At 41.1% G+C, this 21,829-nt stretch overlaps 1 protein-coding gene and 1 pseudogene across 5 annotated transcripts in view; one reads left to right on the forward strand and one right to left on the reverse strand.

Annotated features, from left to right (window-relative positions):
• HEATR5A (HEAT repeat containing 5A) overlaps window positions 1–21,829 on the reverse strand; it is a 156,146-nt gene that overhangs the window by 6,338 nt on the left and 127,979 nt on the right. For all 5 annotated transcript variants that reach the window (XM_073010895.1, XM_073010893.1, XM_073010892.1 and 2 more), the window contains 8 exons: window positions 21,748–21,816; window positions 19,292–19,471; window positions 16,189–16,411; window positions 11,881–12,129; window positions 10,865–10,992; window positions 9,701–9,848; window positions 7,871–8,143; window positions 4,692–4,916 (listed from right to left, as the gene is read on the reverse strand). In XM_073010895.1, coding sequence (XP_072866996.1) covers window positions 4,692–4,916; window positions 7,871–8,143; window positions 9,701–9,848; window positions 10,865–10,992; window positions 11,881–12,129; window positions 16,189–16,411; window positions 19,292–19,471; window positions 21,748–21,816 — 1,495 coding nt within the window. The remainder of the gene's footprint in view (window positions 1–4,691; window positions 4,917–7,870; window positions 8,144–9,700; window positions 9,849–10,864; window positions 10,993–11,880; window positions 12,130–16,188; window positions 16,412–19,291; window positions 19,472–21,747; window positions 21,817–21,829) is intronic.
• LOC140710155 (small nucleolar RNA U3) lies at window positions 9,489–9,564 on the forward strand (annotated as a pseudogene).

Raw genomic sequence — 21,829 nt, forward strand, 5'->3', positions numbered from 1 at the left:
TCAACATAACAGCAACATGAGGTAGGTACTCATATCCCTTATTCTATAGACGAGAAACAGAAATGTAGTCATTTGTCCGAGTCACACAATTAGTAAGGCAGAAAGTTTGATTACAGAGAGTGTACTGTTAACTATAATGCTATACTGCTTCCCTTACAGCAAAGTTATTTTTAACCACCTATAGCAACTTGAAACTGCAACAGAGTCAGCTAATTTGTTTAGTAAAAATGTCTTTATTCTCAGTAAGATAAAGTTCTCCTGGGTTCCTTTTACCTTTTCTTCTAAAATCTCTTTATTCCTACTTTTACCTATGATAGATGCATAATTTGCTTAGCATTAGCCTGTGAAAAGCCTGTGTGGTAAGAACTGAGGCCTCTTGCCAATAGCCATATGAATGAGTCATCTTGGAAATGAATCCTCTAGCTGTAGCCCTGGCCAACACCTTAACAGTAATTTCATGAGAGAACCTAAGCTAGAACCACATAGCTAAACTGCTCTTAATCCTGGACCCATAGAAACTGTCAGATAATAAATGTTTGCTCTTTTAAGCCACTAAGTTTTGAGGCAATTTGTTAGGCAGCAAACATTTAACCTGTCATGATCAACTCCTTAATTTCTCTCAGTAGCTAGTCTAAATCCTGTCCTAGCCTAATTCCCTGATACACATCCAAAAACAAAAACCACAACAATAAAAAATACACAACCCATTTTTTTTGTGTGTGAGATGAAAGAGGCAAGCTCATCATAACCTTCAACATGAATTATTATTATTATTTGTAGAGACAGTATCTTGCTATGTTGCCCACACTGGTTTGAACTCCTGGCCTCAAGCAGTCCTTTTGCCATGGCCTCCCAAAGTGCTGGGATTACAGGCGTGAGCCACACTGGCCAGCCCTCAACCTAAAAACTTGTAGCTATAATACTATTTTCTATCCTCACCTCCTGTTCTTTCCTCATATTGGCAGAGGTCAATCCTTTTAAATGTACTGTAAATTTTATTCCTTCTGCCTAGACAGGGATGGTGCTTTCCTTTCTAATACTTCTAACTCCAACCACATGTCCACCTCCTTTTTTTGCCCTGTAAGTATGAACTCATGCTTGAATGTCATCTTTAAAAAAAGTTATCCCTTGACCTTACACTTTCCGTTTAGCTATTTCTCTTCTTCCTGTGAAGAGAAGCCTATACCTGATCCTTCCCATTCCTTACACCTCTCATTTGTGCCTCAACACTGTGAGCTCTATCCCCCACACTGTTTGGCCTCTCTACAGTATTTTATAGTGCTGATCACACCCTTTTTATTAAAAACTGGCTTCTGTAACTACATTATCTTCTGAATCTCCTCTCACCTTGCTTTTGGTCCTCTTCTTGCTCCAGAAACTCAAGTTGGGTGATTTCAATTGTCCCATAGGTTACACTGACAACTCCCAAATACATATATAGTCCAGAAAGTATCTCTAGCCCAGACTACTTTCTTGAATTCCATACCTCTACCCATCTGTTCCATTTGACTATCCTCTAGGCATTTCAAAATCAACTCACTATCTTGTCCTAAAAACCCTCACTCGGTTATTTCTGTTAATCACACTTGAGTGTTCAAGTCATCCTACCCTTTCAACTCCTAAATCAAACTATCAGTAAGTTCTGTGGAAAACTGCTTAACATTTTACTTTTCATCATTCTACTCCTTTGTCCGTACTAACATTATCTTATCTCCTACAGTTTGGCTTTCTTCTTTACACTGCTGCCAAGAGTGAACCTTTAGAAACGCAAATCCAAGCACATTACTTTCCTTCTTAAAACCCTTTCAGCCAGACACAATGGCTCATGCCTGTAATCCCAGCACTTTGGGAGGCTGAGGTGGGCGGATCACGAGGTCAGGAGTTTGAGACCAGCCTGACCAACATGGTGAAACCCTGTCTCTACTACAAATACAAAAAACAAAAATTAGCCAGGCCTGGTGGCGCGCACCTGTAATCCCAGCTACTCAGGAGGCTGAGGCAGGAGAATCGCTTGAACCCGGGAGGCGGAAGTTGCAGTGAGCTGAGATTGTACCATTGCACTCCAGCCTGGGCAACAGGGCGAGACTCCATCTCAAAAACAACAACAACAAAAAACCATTTCATGATTCCACATGACTATTAAAGGCAGTCCAAATCGTGCCAAACACTCCATAATCTGGCCCCATGTACCATCCAACTTAATTTATTTCCCTACTAATTGCCATTTACCACTTTACATACTCTTCCACCCAAATCCACACCCCCTCATTGTTCTTCTTGCCTTCCTTAGCTATTTAATTCTCCAAGTTTTTGGTCAAACTGTTGTACCTAGAATCCATTTCTTTCTTTTTTTTTTTTCTTTTTTTTGAGACAGAGTCTTGCTCTGTCGCCCAGGCTGGAGTGCAGAGGTGCGATCTTGGCTCACACTGCAATCTCCACCTCCCAGGTTCAAGCGATTCCTAGAATCCATTTCTATGATGTCCATGTGGAGAAAACTTTCTAATCCTTTAAGATGTTGACTCTTCTGAGAAGCCTTAATGGTGGATCCAGAGATGCACCACTGACATCCCCTTCAAGGGAAAATGTGCTGCCCAGCTGTGGGAAGCGTGATCAAGGGTCAGCTCCTTCTGGGTCAGCCTCAGCTAGAGATAGCTATCTTACCTGAGATCAAATCCTTCCTGGAACAGCCCACATTTGAAGGCCAGGCCATTTCTGTCATATGTTCAGACACTCTGATGGGCAATCTGGCTCCAGAGTTCCTCATACGGATTTATTGAGATTTGTTGGGAAACTGTCACAGTTTGACTTCTTTTGCCCAATATTGTCTTCCCCTTTTCCCTCACAGATGTTGTTTCTTAATAAACTTCTTGCTCCCCAAACTCCCACTCAGTGAGTACTTTTAGAGAATCCTACTTGTGACTCTCTGCCTGATTTCACTTAATCAGTACCAAGTATTCCCATTTTAAAAAAAAAAAACAGTTATAATTTTTTTTTTAATGTACTAGAAATGCAGTGATAATTAAGACATGACTATTGCCTTTGGGAAATTCTTAAGGTAATAATCACACCCAATAGCAATTTATAGGAGCCAGACTCCACTATATTCCCAACTTTGGGCAAAGTGGGTGGTCAATAAATGCTGATTTCAATTGAAAACATTTTATATGTAAAATGAAATACAGCAAATTGTGACATTTATAAACAAAACTGGGAAGGCAGGGAAAATGTATAATGTGTATAAAGACTTTTTATAATCACTACAACATACTATTGAAAATAAAAGCCTCACAAAAATAAGAAGAAAGATAATTTTTTTTTTTTTTTTTTTTGAGACAGAGTCTCGCTTTGTCCCCCAGGTTGGAGTGCAGTGGTACGACCTTGGCTCACTGCAACCTCTGCCTCCCGGGTTCAAGCGATTCTCCTGCCTCAGCCTCCGGGGTAGCTAGTATTACAGGTGTGAGCTACCACATCCAGCGATAAACAAGTTTTAACAGATGTTGAAAATAATACTGGCTATCACTTATTGATATATGCCAGGTAATAAGTGAGATGCTTTTCACATATTAAGTTACTGCTCTAACAATTTCTTGCAACATAATATCCCTATTTATTAATAAGAAAACTAAGGTGCAGAAAAACTGAATAACTTGACTAGTCACTTAGTGAATGCTGGCATGGTGAACCAGATTGGTCTTTTTGTATGGCTTATGTACTTTTCAGTACACTGTGTGTATTAAAAACTTCCATTGGCTAGACATGGATCATACTCCATTATTTTTTTACTAAACACACTATTATATCTGAAGGTCTTTCACTGTCAACGTGTAGGTTGCCTGTCATTTAACAGCATTGAGGGTTAAAGACGCTAAAATCGGAACACAGCTTTTTAATTTTATTTTTTTGAGACAAGAGTCTTGTTCTGTCACCCAGGCTGGAGTGCAGTGGCACGATCTTGGCTCACTACAAGCTCTGCCTCCTGGGTTTAAGCAATTCTCCTGCCTCCTGCCTCAGCCTTCCGAGAGCTGGGATCACAGGCATGCACTACCACACCTGGCTAATTTTTGTATTTTCAGTAGAGATGGGGTTGCTCCATGTTGGCCAGGCTGGCCTTGAACTCCTGACCTCAAGTGATCCACCAGCCTTGGCCTCCCAAAGTGCTGGGATTACAGACGTGAGCCACCGCGCCCGGCCCCAGAACACAGCTTTCTTTCTTTTCCTTTTCTTTTTTTTTTTTTTTGAGACGGAGTCTCACTCTGTTGCCCAGGTTGGAGTGCAGTGGCATGATCTTGGCTCCCTGCAACCTCCAGCTCCAGGGTTCAAGCAATTCTTCTGTCTCAGCCGAGTAGCTGAGACAGCATTGCGTAGCTGGGATTATATGCGTGTGCCACCAGACCCAGCTGGTTTTTGTATTTTTAGTAGAGATGGGTTTTCACCATGTTACCCAGCTAGTCCCGAACTCCTGACCTCAGGTGATACACCTGCCTTGGCCTCCCAAAGTGCTGAGATTACAGGTGTGAGCCACTGCGCCCGGCCAATTTTCTATCTACTTATACGTATCCTCTAAACACATAGTATTGAATATGGTCTCTTCTAGGTGATATGGCCAAATACAATCAAGTAAAATATCCTCAAAAAACTCTTTTTCTCACTTTATAAAACAAACTGAACTGCTTCCAAATAGCCTCAACTACCTGGATCCCAACAGTCAAGAACTGTTGTTAAAGCACTTTGGAGAAGGTCAGTCCAAGCAGTGTGGCTCTTTTCTGCCCGCGCCATGGGAGAAGATAAGATTCCTTTCAGAGCCTGTAGGGAAGCTGCAACCGTCGAAGATAACTGGCCCCCCGGTAACTTCACAGCAGTCTCTCTGAGGACCCCAATTGTGAGGTACAGTATAGTAGGGAGAATTGAGATGCTTCCTGTAAGATAAATTTTTTAAAAACACACTGCATTTCAACCTATGTATATATGGTTCCTAAAAACAAATCATCAAGGAGTAAGACAATGTCAGATTTTTAGTTTTTAAAAGATGATTTCTAATAAAGAACTGTAACTGTTAAGATAATGTAAGTAGATTTATTAAAATTTTTAAGGATGGATTAAATCTTGATGGTTATAACTGGAGATGATGTTTAAATTGTAGAGTATCATGCTTTTGCTGTTTTTGTTTTATTTGGCAGTTGATAAATGAACTTATTTTTATTTATCTTTTATTGTGGTAAAATATATACAACATAAAGTTTACCATTTTAACCATTTTTAGTGTATAATCCAGTGGCATTAAGTACATTCACAAGGTTGCCTGGGCAACACAGTGAGACTTCATCTCTACAGGAAAAAAAAAAAAAAAAAAAAAAAAGGCTGGGACGGTGGTGTGCGCCTTAGGAGGCTGAGGTGGGAGGACTGAGTCCAGGGGGTTGAGGCTGCAATGAGCTGAGATTGTACCACTGAACTCCAGCCTGGGTATAGAGTGAGACCCTGTCTAAAAAAAAAAACCAACCAACAAAAAAATAACATCTTTAGCGGCTGAGTGCGGTGGCTCACGCCTGTAATCCTAGCACTTTGGGAGGCCAAGGCGGGTGGATCATGAGGTCAGGAGTTTGAGACCAGCCTGGCCAATATGGTGAAACCTGTCTCTACTAAAAATACAAAAATTAGCCAGGCGTGGTGGTGCGCGCCTGTAGTCCCAGACACTTGGGAGGCTGAAGCAGAACTGCTTGAACCTGGGAGGCAGAGGGTGCAGTGAGCCCAGATCGTGCCACTGCACTCCAACCTGAGTGACACAGCCAGACTCCATTTCAAAAAACAAAAAACAAAAAAACATCTTTAGCAGAAATATGTTTACCAATTAAGAAGTATCTACTAAGTACTAAATACCTATAATCTGCTAGATTTCACAGAATATATAATTTTAATTGGAAACAAAACATTTCTCTCTCTTTTTTTTTGAGACGGAGTCTCACTCTGTTGCCCAGGCTGGAGTGCAGTGGCGCGATCTCGGCTCACTACAAGCTCCGCCTCCAGGGTTCACGTCACTCTCCTGCCTCAGCCTCCTGAGTAGCTGGGACTACAGGCGCCCACCACCACGCCCGGCTAAATTTTTGTATTTTTAATAGAGATGGGGTTTCACCATGTTAGCCAAGATGGTCTCGATCTCCTGACCTTGTGATCCACCCGCCTCAGCCTGGGATTACAGGCATGAGCCACCGCACCCGGCCGACATTTCTCTTTTATATGTAATACTCAATTACATATAATGCCTTTGTAGGACAGATAAAAGCTACAGACCGGCCGGGCGTGGTGGCTCAAGCCTGTAATCCCAGCACTTTGGGAGGCCGAGACGGGTGGATCACGAGGTCAGGAGATTGAGACTATCCTGGCTAACACGGTGAAACCCTGTCTCTACTAAAAAAATACAAAAAACTAGCCGGGTGAGGTGGCGGGTGCCTGTAGTCCCAGCTACTCGGGAGGCTGAGGCAGGAGACTGGCGTGAACCTGGGAGGCGGAGCTTGCAGTGAGCTGAGATCCAGCCACTGCACTCCAGCCTGGGCGACAGAGCCAGACTCCGTCTCAAAAAAAAAAAAAAAAAAAAAGCTACAGACCTACATATGGAAATAACACATGCATATACATGAAAAAACAAAACTCAGATGAGCTAGAGTTTTTAGAGAAGCCTTTATACCTGAAGTAGGCCTGCAGTTGAACCATGAAGAAAGAAAAATCTTTAAAAGCAGATAAAGGTCATTTCGATCAAGTAATGACATGGTAGTACAGAACAAGGATGAACATGAAGCCTCTTGGGTTTAGGATTTGCAAAGAAGGAACTGAAAAAAGGTAACGACTTAGCAGAGCTACACAGAGAGCCTTAAATGCCATGTTAAAGAGTATGAACTTGCTGGGCATGGTGGCTCACACCTGTAGTCCCAGCACTTTGGGATGCCAAGGAGGGAGGATCACTTGAGGCCAGGAGGTCAAGACCAGCTTGGGCAACCCAGCAAGACCCCATCTCTACAAAAAATTAAAAAAAAAAAAGTTAGCCAGGTATGGTGGCACAGGCCTGAGTCCTAACTACTCAGGAGGCGAAGGCAGGAGGATTGCTTAAGCCCAGGAGTTTAAGGTTACAGTGAACTATGATTGTTCCACTGCACTCTGGCCTGGGTGACAGAGAAAGTACCTGTGTCAAACAAACAACAACAACAAAGAGTATGGAGTCAATTCCAAACAGAACCAGATACAATGACAAACTTCTGCCATCACTGAGGCAGGAAAAGTCTGTTAGAAATTGTATACCAAAACATGCCCAAGCACTAATAATTGCCACTGACTGAAGTACTGTCAATCATAGAAGAGCATATCTATTTATAATACTTGCTATCTCTATATTTTCACTCTCTCTCTTTTTTTTTTTTTTCCAGACGTAATTTTACTCTTGTTGTCCAGGCTGGAGTGCAATGGCATGATCCTGGCTCACTGCAACCTCCAACTCCCAAGTTCAAGCGATTCTCCTGCCTTAGCCTCTGGGATTATAGGCATGTGCCAAAACGTCTGGCTAATTTTGTATTTTTCGTAGAGACGGGGTTTCACCACGTTGGTCAGGCTGGTCTCGAACTCCTGACCTCAGGCGATCCACTCACCTTGGCCTTCCAAAGTGCTGGGATTACAGATGTGAGCCACTGTGCCTGGCCCTCTATATTTTTACTTTTAGTAAAACAATTTATTAAAATGTAATCCTAATCTTAGAGGATTACAGACAATACCCAAATGTTTGGGTCAGCATTCATTTAAAAAGAAAAAGATTAGCAACTAGACTCCATTACCTATTAAAACCATTTCTCTTCTAGGTCAAGTCAAGCAATCACATACCACAGCATACCTTCAGGAGAGCACACTGCAGGAAGTTCGGAAAGGATAACCAACGCAGCTGAAACCAATCTACTTCCATCTTCTGATAGCATCTGTGGCTTCCTAGCTTTTACTCCTGGGCTACCTGTCAATTTAGGATTTAATTCTGGGAGCTCTCTAACTAGAATGCATACACACAATTCTAGTGTTGCAAAGACCAAAGACTTCCCAGGTACAAGTCCTCCGGTGTCCTTTCCCTCTCCAAACTCTGGCAGAGTTTCCTTTTCAGCAGCCCCATCATCAACTAAAAGACAGAAAGAACAGTGTTTAATAAATACTTTGTGCTTGCTTTGCTTCTGGTAGATGGCAATTTAGTTAAATCCTGTTACAGGAAATACATTTATTTTATTTTTTTGAGACTGAGTCTAACTCTGTCACCCAGTCTGGAGTGCAATGGCATGATCTCGGCTCACTGCAACCTCTGTCTTCCAGTTTCAAGCGATTCTCCTGCCTCAGCCTCCCGAGTAGCTGGGATTACAGGCATGCACCACCATGCCCGGCTAATTTTTGTATTTTCAGTAGAGATGAGGTTTCACCATGTTGGTCAGGCTGGTCTCGAACTCCTGACCTCAAGCTATCTGGCCGCCTCGGCCTCCCAAAGTGCCAGGATTACAGGTGTGAGCCACCGCGCCCGGCTCGGAAATATATTTAATGACTAAATTTTGGGTGTGAAAGACTAAGAGAGAAAGAAGTTATGAAGGGAAAAGTAATCATCTTTATTATGACTTCCTATTGCAATTGGTCAAAAGAAGTCTTTTTAATCCTGTCAGTCTTACAATATTGCCTGGTTAACTCCTTCTTGCTGTTAAGACTGTAAACCTGATAGCTAGGGCTCCAGAAAGTACCATGTGATCTTAGGTATCGATGGTGGCTGGACAGGAAGAAAGTCACGTCCTTAATGTCTTTAAGAAGGTGCCATATCAGCCCTAGACTCTCTATCTCTGGCCACCTATTTAGATGAGCAAATAAATCTTTGGGGTTTAAATCCACTGTTATATTAGGTTTTCTATAATATGTAGCCAACTATAATCTTAAGTGGTAAACTCTCCAATACCATATTAGACTTGTAAATGAGCAATCTGCAAACATAAGTTCTTTCCATGCACACTGGTAAACATAGCTAAAGCAAGTACTCTAGTAGTGTAAGGGATTTATTTCTTCCAGGTTTTGTTAAAATTCTCATTTCACCCAGAGAATAGTAGTTTAACTACTGACGATATCTAAACTAACATGCAGAGGTGAATGAGAGGATTTAAAACCATGCCAGGCTGGGCATGATGGCTCATGCCAGTAATCCCAGCACTCTGGAAGGCCAAGGTGAGTGGATTGCCTGAGTCTAGGAGTTCGAGAGACAAGGCTGGGCAACATGGCCACATCCTGTATCTACTAAAAAATACAAAAAAATTAGCCAGGCATGGTGGCATGTGCCTGTAGTCCCAGCTACTCAGGAGGTTAAGGTGGGAGAATCACCTGAGCCTGGGAGGTCAAGGCTGCAGTGAGCCGAGATCATGCCACTGCACTCCAGTTGGGCAACTGGAGTGAGACCTTGTCTTACTAAATAAATAAACAAATAAATAAAGCCATGCTTAAAGACTCTACTTTCAGGGATCATTTCTATAGTTTATTACTAGGGAAGTTTCTCTGAATGTGCAGAGCACAAAAAGTAAAACAAGGCCATGCCTAGACATGTTTTATTTGTACTACACACAAAAGATGATCAAAACTATAAAGATATATTAAACAATACTTTACAAAAGAATGATGCTATTTGATCAACTCGGCATTAAAGGTTAATATTTACCTTCTGCGCTTCGTCTTTTTTCCTTCACATGTTCTTGAGCAGCACAGATAATCTGCCTTACCACTTCAAGTGAAGCCAACTGAATGGAAGGTGATTCTCTGGTTAAAATTACTCGATGTAGAACATTCAGTAATTCTATACCCAAGTCCTATCATAGAAATCATGTAGAGAACACTGTATTAGAAATTATACATTTTTTTTTTTGTAAAAAATACCAATGCTAAATGCCATGACAAAATTCAGAAAAAGAGAATGTAACAAATTGCTTTAGTGCAATAAAGTTAAGTAACACTTGCTCCATTTTAAATCAATGTCAGAGGCCAGGCACAGTGGCTCACGCCTGCAATCCCAGCACTTTGGGAGGCCGAGGTGGGTGGATTACTTGAGGCCAGGAGTTCGAGATCAAGCCTGGCCAACATGGTGAAACCCTGTCTCAACCTGATTAATGCTTTAAACCTAATAATAGCATTAAACACTTAAATAATAGACAGTCTATGCAGAAGAAATTATACTACTCACTTATCTCAACATCCAAGAGTCAATAACAAAAGAAATATACTACATAAAGCATGATATCAAAAGTATCTGCCCAATGCATACTTGCCCTTGAGAAAAGCAGTCAAAGGGAAGTACCATACTTTGTATAGGAACCCTTTTCCCATGGCCACACCCAAGTCAGATATTAGTGCCTGACTCCATCTAAAGATTAGCCAGCAATCTCTTAAAAAGACCTAGAGGGAGAACTCAGCCAACAGGAATACTTTGTAATGGACAGTAACTACATGAACCCATTAGATTCTCTCTTGGGGAATGGAATATAAGATACAGGTATATACACAAAGAGCAGGGTATGCAGATGCAAAAAGACACAAAGAATAAATGCCACATGTAATTAGTGGCTACTGTGCTGAAGAATGCAATATAGAACTCTCCCATCATTGCAGAAAGCAGCAGAGACAGAAAAGTGGCAGAGTCAGAGGCATGATTGTTTCTGGGTCAACACATACGCTTATGGCATTCTGGTTCCAAGGCCTAGCTGTGTGGCCGTATGGTTTTAAAAAAAAATTTCTCTGTGTTTACTCTCTGTTAACTATAGAAACCTGAACATGTTTCTCTTCCTTAAAGTCTACAGAAGCCTTACAAAAAAAACCCCAGATAAATCACCTGATCACTGCCAATTTTTGATCTGGGCCAAGGTACATCTAGAAGGGCTTGCAATGCATGTAAACAAGCAGTTATGCTTTCCATGGTTGCATCTGAACGCAAGGAACATAGAAATTCCACGCTGATTCCTGTGGAAAGCAAAAAAAGAGGAGGCTTCTTTCAAATTATTAGTTTATGAAATTAAGTAATTAATCTTATATTTTGGTAAGATATATAAACAAACAGTAAAAAGGTAATACAAATAAATCACAATGAATTTAAGACTAAACAACTAAATGACAAGACAAGTCACTTAATAGTTTGTTTCTATCTACATGTACAAGAAGAATAATCTATGCTGGGCGTGGTGGATCACCCGAGGTTGGGAGTTTCAGACCAGCCTAACATGGAGAAATCCCGTCTCGACTAAAAATACAAAATTAGCTGGGCATGGTGGCACACGCCTGTAATCCCAGCTATTCGGGAGGCTGAGGCAGGAGAATCGCTTGAACCCAGGAGGCAGAGGTTGTGGTGAGCTGAGACTGCTCCATTGCACTCTGGCCTGGGCAACAAGAGCAAAACTCTTGTCTCAATGAAAAAAAAAAAAAAACAAAAAAAAACCCAAAAAACTAAACTAGGCCTGTGCACTAGTTGCTTAGTTGCTATGAAACAGTTCAAAGTTGCAAAAATTACAATAAAATTGCACCAGAAAACATATGGAGTTTTACAACTTTACTTTGGCTAAAATTTATTGGGTGATCATTACGTATCAGTCACTGTGCTTTGACATACATCTTTTTATTAAATTATCCTAACAGTTGACAAAGTAGGCACTATTATTGATACTAATTCTGAGATAAATGAGCAGAGAGCTCAAGTAATTTATTTATATTTATATTTTTAATTGACAATAATTGTGGGCTTGAGTTGAAATCGTGCCAATGCACTCCAGCCTGGGCAAAAGAGTGAAACTCCATATCAAAAAAAAAAAAAAACAAACCCGAGGGTTGTAAACTTCTATAAGTGATTTAACTGACCTAAAATCAGATGGAATCTATCAGTATAGACATCCTCAGGGGACTTTATGGTAGCCCCAGAAGATGAACCCTGACACATGGAAGTTGGTGTTACAGGCCTGGAGAGATCAGATGCTCCTTCATCTGGGTCAGCAACAACAAAGCCCGTGCTTGTAAGCCACAATGCCGTAGCATGGAGGATAAGTGCCCAGGAGTTGTAATACTGCAATTTTGCATTTTCACTAGTCTCTGCTGTGTAGAAAGCACCGCCTAAAGCAAACAGTTTCAGGAGAAATAAGAGATTAGCTGCCAATGTATTTTCTCTTTTTTCTGTTACAAGATATAGACCATTTCCATCACTCTGAAAGTTCCTTCGTACCCTTTTTCAGTCAGTTCCCTATACCCTAAGGCAACTACTTTCTAGTTTTTATCAGCACAGATTAGTTTTGCCTACTCTTCAACTTCATATAAATAGAATCACATATTCACATGTACTTATTTGCGACTAATATTTTGTTAACAAAATAACCTAACAACATTTTTAGAGATTCATTCATGCTGCTATGTTATCAGTATTCTGTTATCAACGTTCTTATTTTTATTGGAAGTACAACTGATAGGTCATAGGGCTCATCTACTTTTAACTTCATAAAAAGTTTTCAGCCTAATTTGTAACTTTTTATAATTTAATCATAAACATTTAAAAACAAAATATGTGTATATGTGTGATTAAAATAAATACCAATACTCATTTACCCACTTCCAAGATGGAACATTAACATTTTCCCTGATTTTCTTTTTAAACCTCTCTTAATTTTTTTTCTTTTTTTTCAGATGGAATCTCACTCTGTCGCCCAGGCTGGAATGGGCGAGATCTCGGCTCACTGCAACCTCTAACTTCTGGGTTCAAGCGATTCTCCCGCCTCAGCCTCCTGAGTAGCTGGGACCACAGGTGTGCACCACCACGCCTGGCTAATTTTTTGTATTTTAGTAGAGATGGGGTTTCATCATGTTGCCCAGGTTGGTCTTGAACTCCTGGGCTCAGGCAATTCGCCCACCTCGGCCTCCTAAAGTGTTGGGATTACAGGTGTGAGCCACCGCACCTGGCCAATTTTTTCCTTGAAAAACCTAAAACTGTTATACCACTAATTCTTGCCCCTCCTTCCATGACTACTTTCCTCAAGCCAGTAAGAATGACTCCTAGATATGGTCTTATACTTTCACAATAATCTATGCATTCATTAATAACATATGCTATTTTTTTGTGTGTTTAAAAGTTTACTTAAAAGGCATCACACCGTATGTATCCGTTTTTTTTTTGGAGATGGGGTTTCACTATGTTGTCCAGGTTGGCCCTGAACTCCTGAGCTCAAATGACCCTTCCACTTCAGCCTCCTGAGTAGCTGAGACTACCAGCATGTACTACCATGCCTGGCTTACATGCATCCTTTATTTTTTCTGTCCAGGCACAGTGGCTCATGCCTGTAATCCCAGCACTGTGGGAGGCTGAGGCAGGCAGATCACCTGAGGTCAGGAGCTCGAGACCAGCCTGGCTAACATGTAGAAACCCTGTCTCTACTAAAAATACAAAAATTAGCTGGGCGTGGTAGTGCACACCTATAGTCCTAGCTACTTGGGAGGCTGAGGCAAGAGAATCGCTTGAACCCAGGAGGTGGAGGTTGCAGTGAGCCAAGATCAAGTCACTGCCCTCCAGACTGGGTCACAGAGCAAGACTCTGTCTCAAAAATAAATAAATAAATAAATAAATAAATAAATAAATATTTTTTCACTTAACATTATGTTTTTAAGATTTACTTACAGTTGCTATATGTCTGTCATTCATTTTTCTGTTGTGTAAGTAAATCAGCTTATTTTCACTTTGTTTCAATTTTAATGCTACTGAAAAGTACAACAAACACTCCACATATCTTTTTGTATATAATTCCAACGAAAATTCTAATAGGACTAGGGTGCGCACCATAGTGTACACCATAGTCCCAGCTGCTTAGGAGGGTGAGGTGGGAGGATCAGCTTGAGCCCAGCTGTAGTGCACTATGATTGCTCCTGTGAACAGTCATTGTACTCCAGCCTGGGCAACCCAGCAGGACCCTGTCTCTAAAAACACACAAACAAACCAAATACACACACACAAAACCAGTAGAACTTTACAGACTCTTCCTAAAATTCATTTCAAAAAGTAAAAATACAATGACAGCTAAGACATTTTGGAATAACATGAAGAAGATTAAGAGTGGCTACAAAGTAACCAACCCATAAAATGCAGTATTAGTAACTGACTAAAAATAAGAACCCTATCCCTATTCCACACACACAAAATAAATTCCAGTTCTACCAAAGTTCAAATGTAAAAGGCAAAACTGTAAAGCTTATATATCTTTATGATCTTAAGTTTAAAAATGTATGTGGTAACATACAAAAACACAAACCATAAATGACTGATTACATTCCTTAATTTTTTTTTTTTTTTTTTTTTTTAAAGAGAGGGACTTGCTCTGTCACCCGGACTGGAGTGCAGTGGCACAATCATAGCTGCCTGCAGCCTCCAACTCCTGGGCTCATGGGATCTTCCCACATCAGCCTTCTGAGTAGCTGGGACTACAGGTGTACTACATCACACCGAACTTCCATTAGTTTAAAAAAGGTAAAAGAAAAGGACAAGTTACAGACTGAGAGAAAATACTTGTAAGACATGCAACCACAAAGGAATAGTGTTGTGTATATATATAAAGGATTACACAATCAGGAAGAAAACAATTGTCTTTTTTTTTTTTTGAGACGGAGTCTCGCTCTGTCGCCCAGGCTGGAGTGCAGTGGCCAGATCTCAGCTCACTGCAAGCTCTGCCTCCTGGGTTTACACCATTCTCCTGCCTCAGCCTCCCGAGTAGCTGGGACTACAGGTGCCCACCACCTCGCCCGGCTAGTTTTTTGTATTTTTCAGTAGAGACGGGGTTTCACTGTGTTTGCCAGGATGGTCTCGATCTCCTGACCTCGTGATCCACCCACCTCGGCCTTCCAAAGTGCTGGGATTACAGGCTTGAGCCACCGCGCCCAGCCGAAAACAATTGTTATAAATGAATTTCTGATGCTGCAAAAGAAACAGCACTCAGATATAATTTCAGTTTCCTCAGCAAGGCAATTTACTTTTGCAAAAGGGTGTCACTCGCGCCAATTAAGATTGCAAGTGCACACGGAACAAAGGAGACAAGGGGGTTTTTATATCCTTAATGCAATCTGTATCTTTGTGTTCTTCCCCCATGGGCTGGGGTTGGACTGCACAATCTGAGCTGACCCGACTGGCTACTTGTAAATATTTTTCTAAATATGGAACAGAGGGGAACATGAGGTCCAGTGGTGGAGCAACTGGGACGTGCAGTTTTGGAACAATGGGTACAGGTAACCAAAGGAACAGATGTGAGTTACCAATTAAAAGTGACGGGAAGGGGGTAGGGTGTTTACAGTAACTAGAGGCAAGGAGAAACAAGAAAGTTGAGTTTGAGAACAAAGGGTAAGGAAGTTAACAGGCTAAACCTTTTGAAGAAAAACTCAGAAAGATTCATTGTATCTTATAACAAAATAAATACCAAATAGCAGATGGGCAAAGATTATGACTAAATTATTTATGGAAGAAGCAATTTAAAGACTCTTAATCAAGGAAATAAGAAAATAAAACAATGAAATATTTCATAGCCATCAGATTGGCAAAAATTATTAAGTATGATAATGCAGTGTGGAGAAATGAAAACAAGTTGCTGGTGGGTGTAGCCTTTCTTTTTTTTTTTGAGACAGAGTCTTACTCTTGTCACCTAGGCTGGAGTGCAGAGGCACGATCTCAACTCATTGCAACCTCTGCCTCCCAGGTTCAGGCAATCCTCCTGCCTCAGCCTCCTGAGTTGCAGGGATTACGGGCACTAGCCACCACACTTGGCTAACTTTTGCGTTTTTAGTAGAGACGGGGTTTCACCATGTTGGCCATGCTGGTCTCGAACTCCTGACTTCAAGTGATCTGCCCACCTCAGCTTCCTGAATTGCTGGGATTATATAAGTTTGAGAATAGCCTGGCAACAAGGCAAAACCCCATCTCTGCGAAATACACAAAAATTAGCTGGGCGTGGTGGTGTATGCCTGTAGTCCTTGCTACTTGGGAGGCTGAGGTGGGAGGATTGCCTGAGCCCAGGAGGCAGAGACTGCAGTGAGCCAAAATTGCACCAATGCACTCCAGCCTGGGAAACAAAGTAAGACCCTGTCTCAAAAAAAAAGAAAATGTGTTACTGTCACTCTAGGAATTATCTAAGTATTTTACCTCCTTACCTTCAGCAGGAAGTTGGGAGGCAAATTCTGAAGGCAAAGTTAAAAGAGCAAAATCCTGAAGTGCAGCAAGCCAGAGTCTGCTTAGTGTGCCAAGATCTGCATAGACTAAGTCAAGAAGTCCATCTGATGAACATGATCCATTTCTGATACTGTCCTCTAAACTGCTGGTAGTCTTCAGAGGTTGTCTGTGGTTTTTATGTCTTTGCACAGCAATTATGTAGACCTGTTAAACGTTAATTTAAAAACAGGAAATCTTTTATCTGCTGAAAAGGTACTATAAAATGTTTATATTTTCCTGAAGAGACAGACTTACCTTTGAGCATACTGGACTTGAAATGCACTGTGATATCAAGAAGGCCTGTCTGTGTAACTACACACAGAAAACTGGGGTAGAAAGAGTCAAAAATACTATCTTCAATGAGATGCATTAGGGATAACAAATATCTGGTAAATATGATGCCACTTCTCACATTTACAATCATAATACTATATCACGGCACTCTTTCTCACTAAGCCTGGTATGGCCTAATAATCCATCTTAACATATGGCTACAGGTAGCCATCTCTTAACTGAAATATTGAAAATATTTTCATTCAAACGTATCACTAAATCTCTACAAAGTGTACACAAATAGATTTAACATGGATTATAGAATGTTAAAGTATGCAACACAGTGTATAACATGCACTATTCCTTTATCTACAACTCCAAAATCCAAAAAGCTCTGAAAAAACCTAAGTTTTGGGCAAACTAATCTGGTGGCAAAACTGAAGAACTTATGTGAGGCCATTTATATCTATATACACAAAACAGTATGAATATTCAAACATGAATGTGTCTGATTATAGATTCTATGGTATTGCCCTAGACTTCCCAGATATATACTGGTCAGTCATTATTTATCTTTATTGAAGAAGTAATATGAGGAGGTAACAGGCTTAAGCAAAAGCACAGGATTTAGATCCAGTCTATTTTATTTTTATTTTTTTGAGAAGAAGTCTCATTCTGTCACCCAAGCTGGAGTGCAGTGGTGCCATCTCAGCTCACTACAACTTCCACCTCCCCGGTTCAAGCAATTCTCCTGCCTCAGCCTCCCAAGTAGCTGGGATTACAGGCGTGCACCACCATGCCTGGCTGGCTTTTGTATTTTTTAGTAGAGATTGGGTTTCACCATGTTGATCAGGCTGGTCTTGAACTCCTGACCTCATGTAATCTGCCTGCCTCAGTCTCCCAAAGTGCTGGGATTACAGGCGTGAGCCACCACGCCCAGGCTATTTTATTTATTTGTTTTCTTATTTTTGAGACGGAGTTTCGCTCTTGTTCCCCAAGCTGGGGTGCAATGGTGCGATCTCGGCTCACTGCAACCTCTGCCTCCTGGTTTCAAGCAATTCTCCTGCCTCAGCCTCCCGAGTAGCTGGGATTACCAGCGTGTGCCACCATGCCCAGCTAATTTTTTGTATTTTCAGTAGAAACGGGGTTTCTGGCCGGGCGCGGTGGCTCAAGCCTGTAATCCCAGCACTTTGGGAGGCAGAGACGGGTGGATCACGAGGTCAGGAGATCGAGACCATCCTGGCTAACACGGTGAAACCCCGTCTCTACTAAAAAATACAAAAAACTAGCCGGGCGAGGTGGCGGGTGCCTGTAGTCCCAGCTACTCGGGAGGCTGAGGCAGGAGAATGGCGTGAACCCGGGAGGCGGAGCTTGCAGTGAGCCGAGATCTGGCCACTGCACTCCAGCCTGGGCGACAGAGCAAGACTCCGTCTCAAAAAAAACAAAACAAAACAAAAAAAAAACGGGGTTTCACCATGTTAGCCAGGCTGGTCTCGAACTTCTGATCTCAGGTGATTTGCCCACCTTGGCCTCCCAAAGTGCTAGGATTACAGGTGTGCACCACTGTGTCTGGCCTATTTTATTTATTATTAAAATTTTATATAGAGATGGGGTCTCAGTATGTTGTCCAGGCTGATCTCGAACTCCTGGCCTCAAGTAATCCTCTTGCCTTGGGCTCCTAAAGTGTTGGGATTACAACCATGAGCCACTGCACCTGGCCAGACCCAGTTTATTGAATCTAGGCACAACTACTTCCTAATGAAGGTTGTGATAAATAATGACAAAAATAAAGATTCTACAGCTTTCAGGTTTAAAATACCTCTACTGGAGGAAACCCTTTTGTACATGTTGGTTAATCTCTTAGATGAAATCTGAGATTACATACCTTCATTAAAATGGTATGTGAACTGGGCCAGGCATGGTGGCTCATACTTGTAATCTCAGCACTTTAAGAGGCAGAGGAGAGTGGACCATTTGAGGTCAGGAGTTCAGGACCAACCTGGCCAACACGGTGAAACCTCATCTCTACTAAAAATACAAAAATTAGCTGGGTGTGGTAGTGAATACCTGCAGTCCCAGCTACTTGGGAGGTTGAGACACGAGAATCGCTTGAACCTGGGAGGTAGAGGTTGCAGTGAGCCAAGATTGCTCCAGTGCACCCCAGCCTCGTCAATAGAACAAGACTCTGTCTCCAAAAAAATGATATGTGAACCAAGATTGGTCACGTTTGGTCACTGCCGAAGCTGGGTGATGGGTATATGTAGATTCATTATAAATACTACTACGTCTACTTTTGCAAATGTTTAAACATTGCATAGTAAATTTAAAAATATTGTTTTCTTCTTTATTAGGAAAGTAAATAAGCATTTTACCGTAAGATTTCTTTATCCTTGGAAAATAAAATAACTACTACTTAGTATTCAAAAATCATTCTATGAAAGAGCATTAGAAAGCATTACATGCTACAGAGCTGAGAGAAGACCCAAATTTCCAAGAATTCAGGATTCAATAAAAGTTGACTTCCACTGGCTACTGTAAAGTCCCTCTGGCTTGTAAGCGGCACTGCTTAAAGTAGGAGATAATAGACTACGGAAGACTCTTTAAAATGCTTGAACAGCATACTAACATATAAATATATCACAGGTTGGAATTATTTTTAAACTTAAAAATGAACTTATTTGTAGTTCATTTTAAACAGTAAATTTCAGTTTATGGCCTAAGGTGTTTATTAACAACTTCCAAAATTCCAGTTATAAATTAAGAAATACCAACCTCTGCCCAGGCTTTAAGCACAGCTAAGATCTCCATGGTAGAAGCACTTTCATTATATAAGTGACTTAGAGCTTCTTTTCCAGCCTGTATTTTAGTTAACGATGAAACAAGCAACTGATGAACTCTTCGGAGATCATTAAGGTCACTTACAACTCCACTTGCGATCCAGGCACTGCAAACCTAGTTTTCAAGAAATTAAAAGTTATATTTTAAAATTATAAGTATCTCCCTTGGCTGGGCATGGTGGCTCGTACCTGTAATCCCAGCACTTTGGGAGCTGAGGCAGGCAGACTGCTTGAGCTCAGGAGTTTGAGACAAGCCTGGGCAACATGGCAAAACTCTGTCTAAAAGAAAATACAAAAATCAGCTGGGCATGGTAATGTGCACCTGTAGTACTAGCTACTCAGAAGGCTAGGGCAGGAGGACTGCATGAGCCCATGAGTTTGAGGACACAGTGAGCGAGAGGATTGAGCCACTACACTCCAGACCTCTACACTCGCTGGCAGAGTGAGACCCCATCTCTTAAAACAAAAAAACCCAAAAAAACCCATCTCTTAAAAAAAAATCTCCCTTGTGAGTTCAGCAGAGCTCACTCACATCTCAAGAATCTAGTCACTGAGACTATATTGCTATTGCTTTCAAGAAATCCTGTGGAAGGAGGCTGATAATGATAGTCAAAAGCCAGCATTTCCAAAAGGAACGAAGTCTAAGGTTGAAGCAAGGAAATCAGTGCTAATGAGCATATAAATTGAACAGTTCTAGACATATTAATATGGAGAAATGAAGCTATGAAATCATAAAACCCCAACAAAATTTTTGATTGTTTTGAAGATGGTATATTTTTAATCTTAAAAACAAAACATCATTAATTCTACAATGCAAAACACTTGGTCCAGGTGCCATGATATTTCTCTCTCTTTTTTTGGGATAGGAGCTTGCTCTGCAGCCCAGGCTGGAATGCAGGGGTGCCATCACAGCTCCTACAACCTTGACCTCCACGGCCCAGGGGATCCTCCCACTTCAGCCTCCTGAGTATCCAGGACCACAGGCACATACCACCACGCCTGGCTAATTTTTTATTTTTTATAGAGAAAGGGTCTTCCTATGTTGCCCAGGCTGGTCTCAAACTCCTGAGCTCAAGTGAGCCACTTGCCTTGGCCTCCCAAAGGGCTGGAATTATAGGAATGAGTCACTGTGTCCAGCTGATATTTCTCTTTTTCTAAGGACAATTTATTTTTCCTCTGCTATGTATTTATTTAGTTATTATCTCATCTCACAAACTATTTCAAGTGGCTTACAGCAGGAACACACATAATAAAGTTATAATAAATTAGAGATTCATACAACATTTAACATAGTTCTCTGAATAGTAAAAACACTCAACTATTTCCCAAGTACAATTAAATAAAAGTTGAAAGAACTGACTAAAATTAGTTTTTCCCACTATGTTTATAATTAATTTATTCATATCAGTCCTGCTTGCAATTAGCTCAGGTCATTCCGGGCTAGATTCTTTTTTTTTTTTTTTTTGAGATGGAGTCTCCCTCTGTCGCCCAGGCTGGAGTGCAGTGGCATGATCTCAGCTTACTGCAGCCTCCACCTCCCAGGTTCAGGTGATCCTCCCACCTCAGCCTCCTGAGCAGCTGGGACAATAGGTACCTGCCACCACGCCTGGCTCATTTTTTTGTACTTTTAGTAGACAGGGTTTCACCATGTTGGCCAGGCTGGCCTCTAACTCCTGACCTCAAGTGATCCACCTGCCTTGGCCTCCCAAAGTGCTGGGATTACAGGCGTGAGCCACTGTACCTGGCCTAGGGCTGGATATTAAGTGTTTGACAATGCAGTCTCAGAAAAGCAACGGTTTAAAATTGTATATTATACGGCTCTTAGGTATATGAAAAAGTGCTCAATCTCACTTGAAATACAAATTTAAAACTATGTCGAGATAGTCTTTTATTGTCTCGTACAGACAAAAATCTGAAAGTTTGATGACTCACAATGTTGCTGGGACTGTGGTAAAACAGGTACTTGTATAACATTGTTGGTGGAGATTTAAATGGTAAACACCTCTAATATCCATCAATTATTAATTATTCATCCATTCAATTTTGGGGGAATCCATCATTTCAATTTTGGGGGATTTATCTCACAGATAGGCTTACACCCAGTGAAATGACCTATGCACAAGGTCACTCATACAGCACTATTCTAATAGCAAAAGACAAAAAACCCAGTGTCCATCAATATGGAACTGGTTAAAAAAATTGTAACATATCTATATAGTGGACTATCATGCAGTTATCAAAAAGGAAGAGTAAGTTCTTTACATTTAAGAAGAAAAGTGTAAGCTGTGATTGATGGTAAGACATCTATAAAGAAAAAACATTGGTAAAAAATACTAACTGGAGGATTGCATCCCAAGATTATTTCTTAAGCTTCATCTTTTAACCATTTACCTGACATGCTTTAGCAGTGACATCAGGTGGTGTCTCTGAAGTGAAGGCTGGTCTAAGTGCTGCTCCTACCTGGAAAGAAATT

The sequence above is a fragment of the Chlorocebus sabaeus genome, chromosome 24 (assembly GCF_047675955.1).
Source record: "Chlorocebus sabaeus isolate Y175 chromosome 24, mChlSab1.0.hap1, whole genome shotgun sequence".
NCBI lineage: Eukaryota > Metazoa > Chordata > Mammalia > Primates > Cercopithecidae > Chlorocebus > Chlorocebus sabaeus.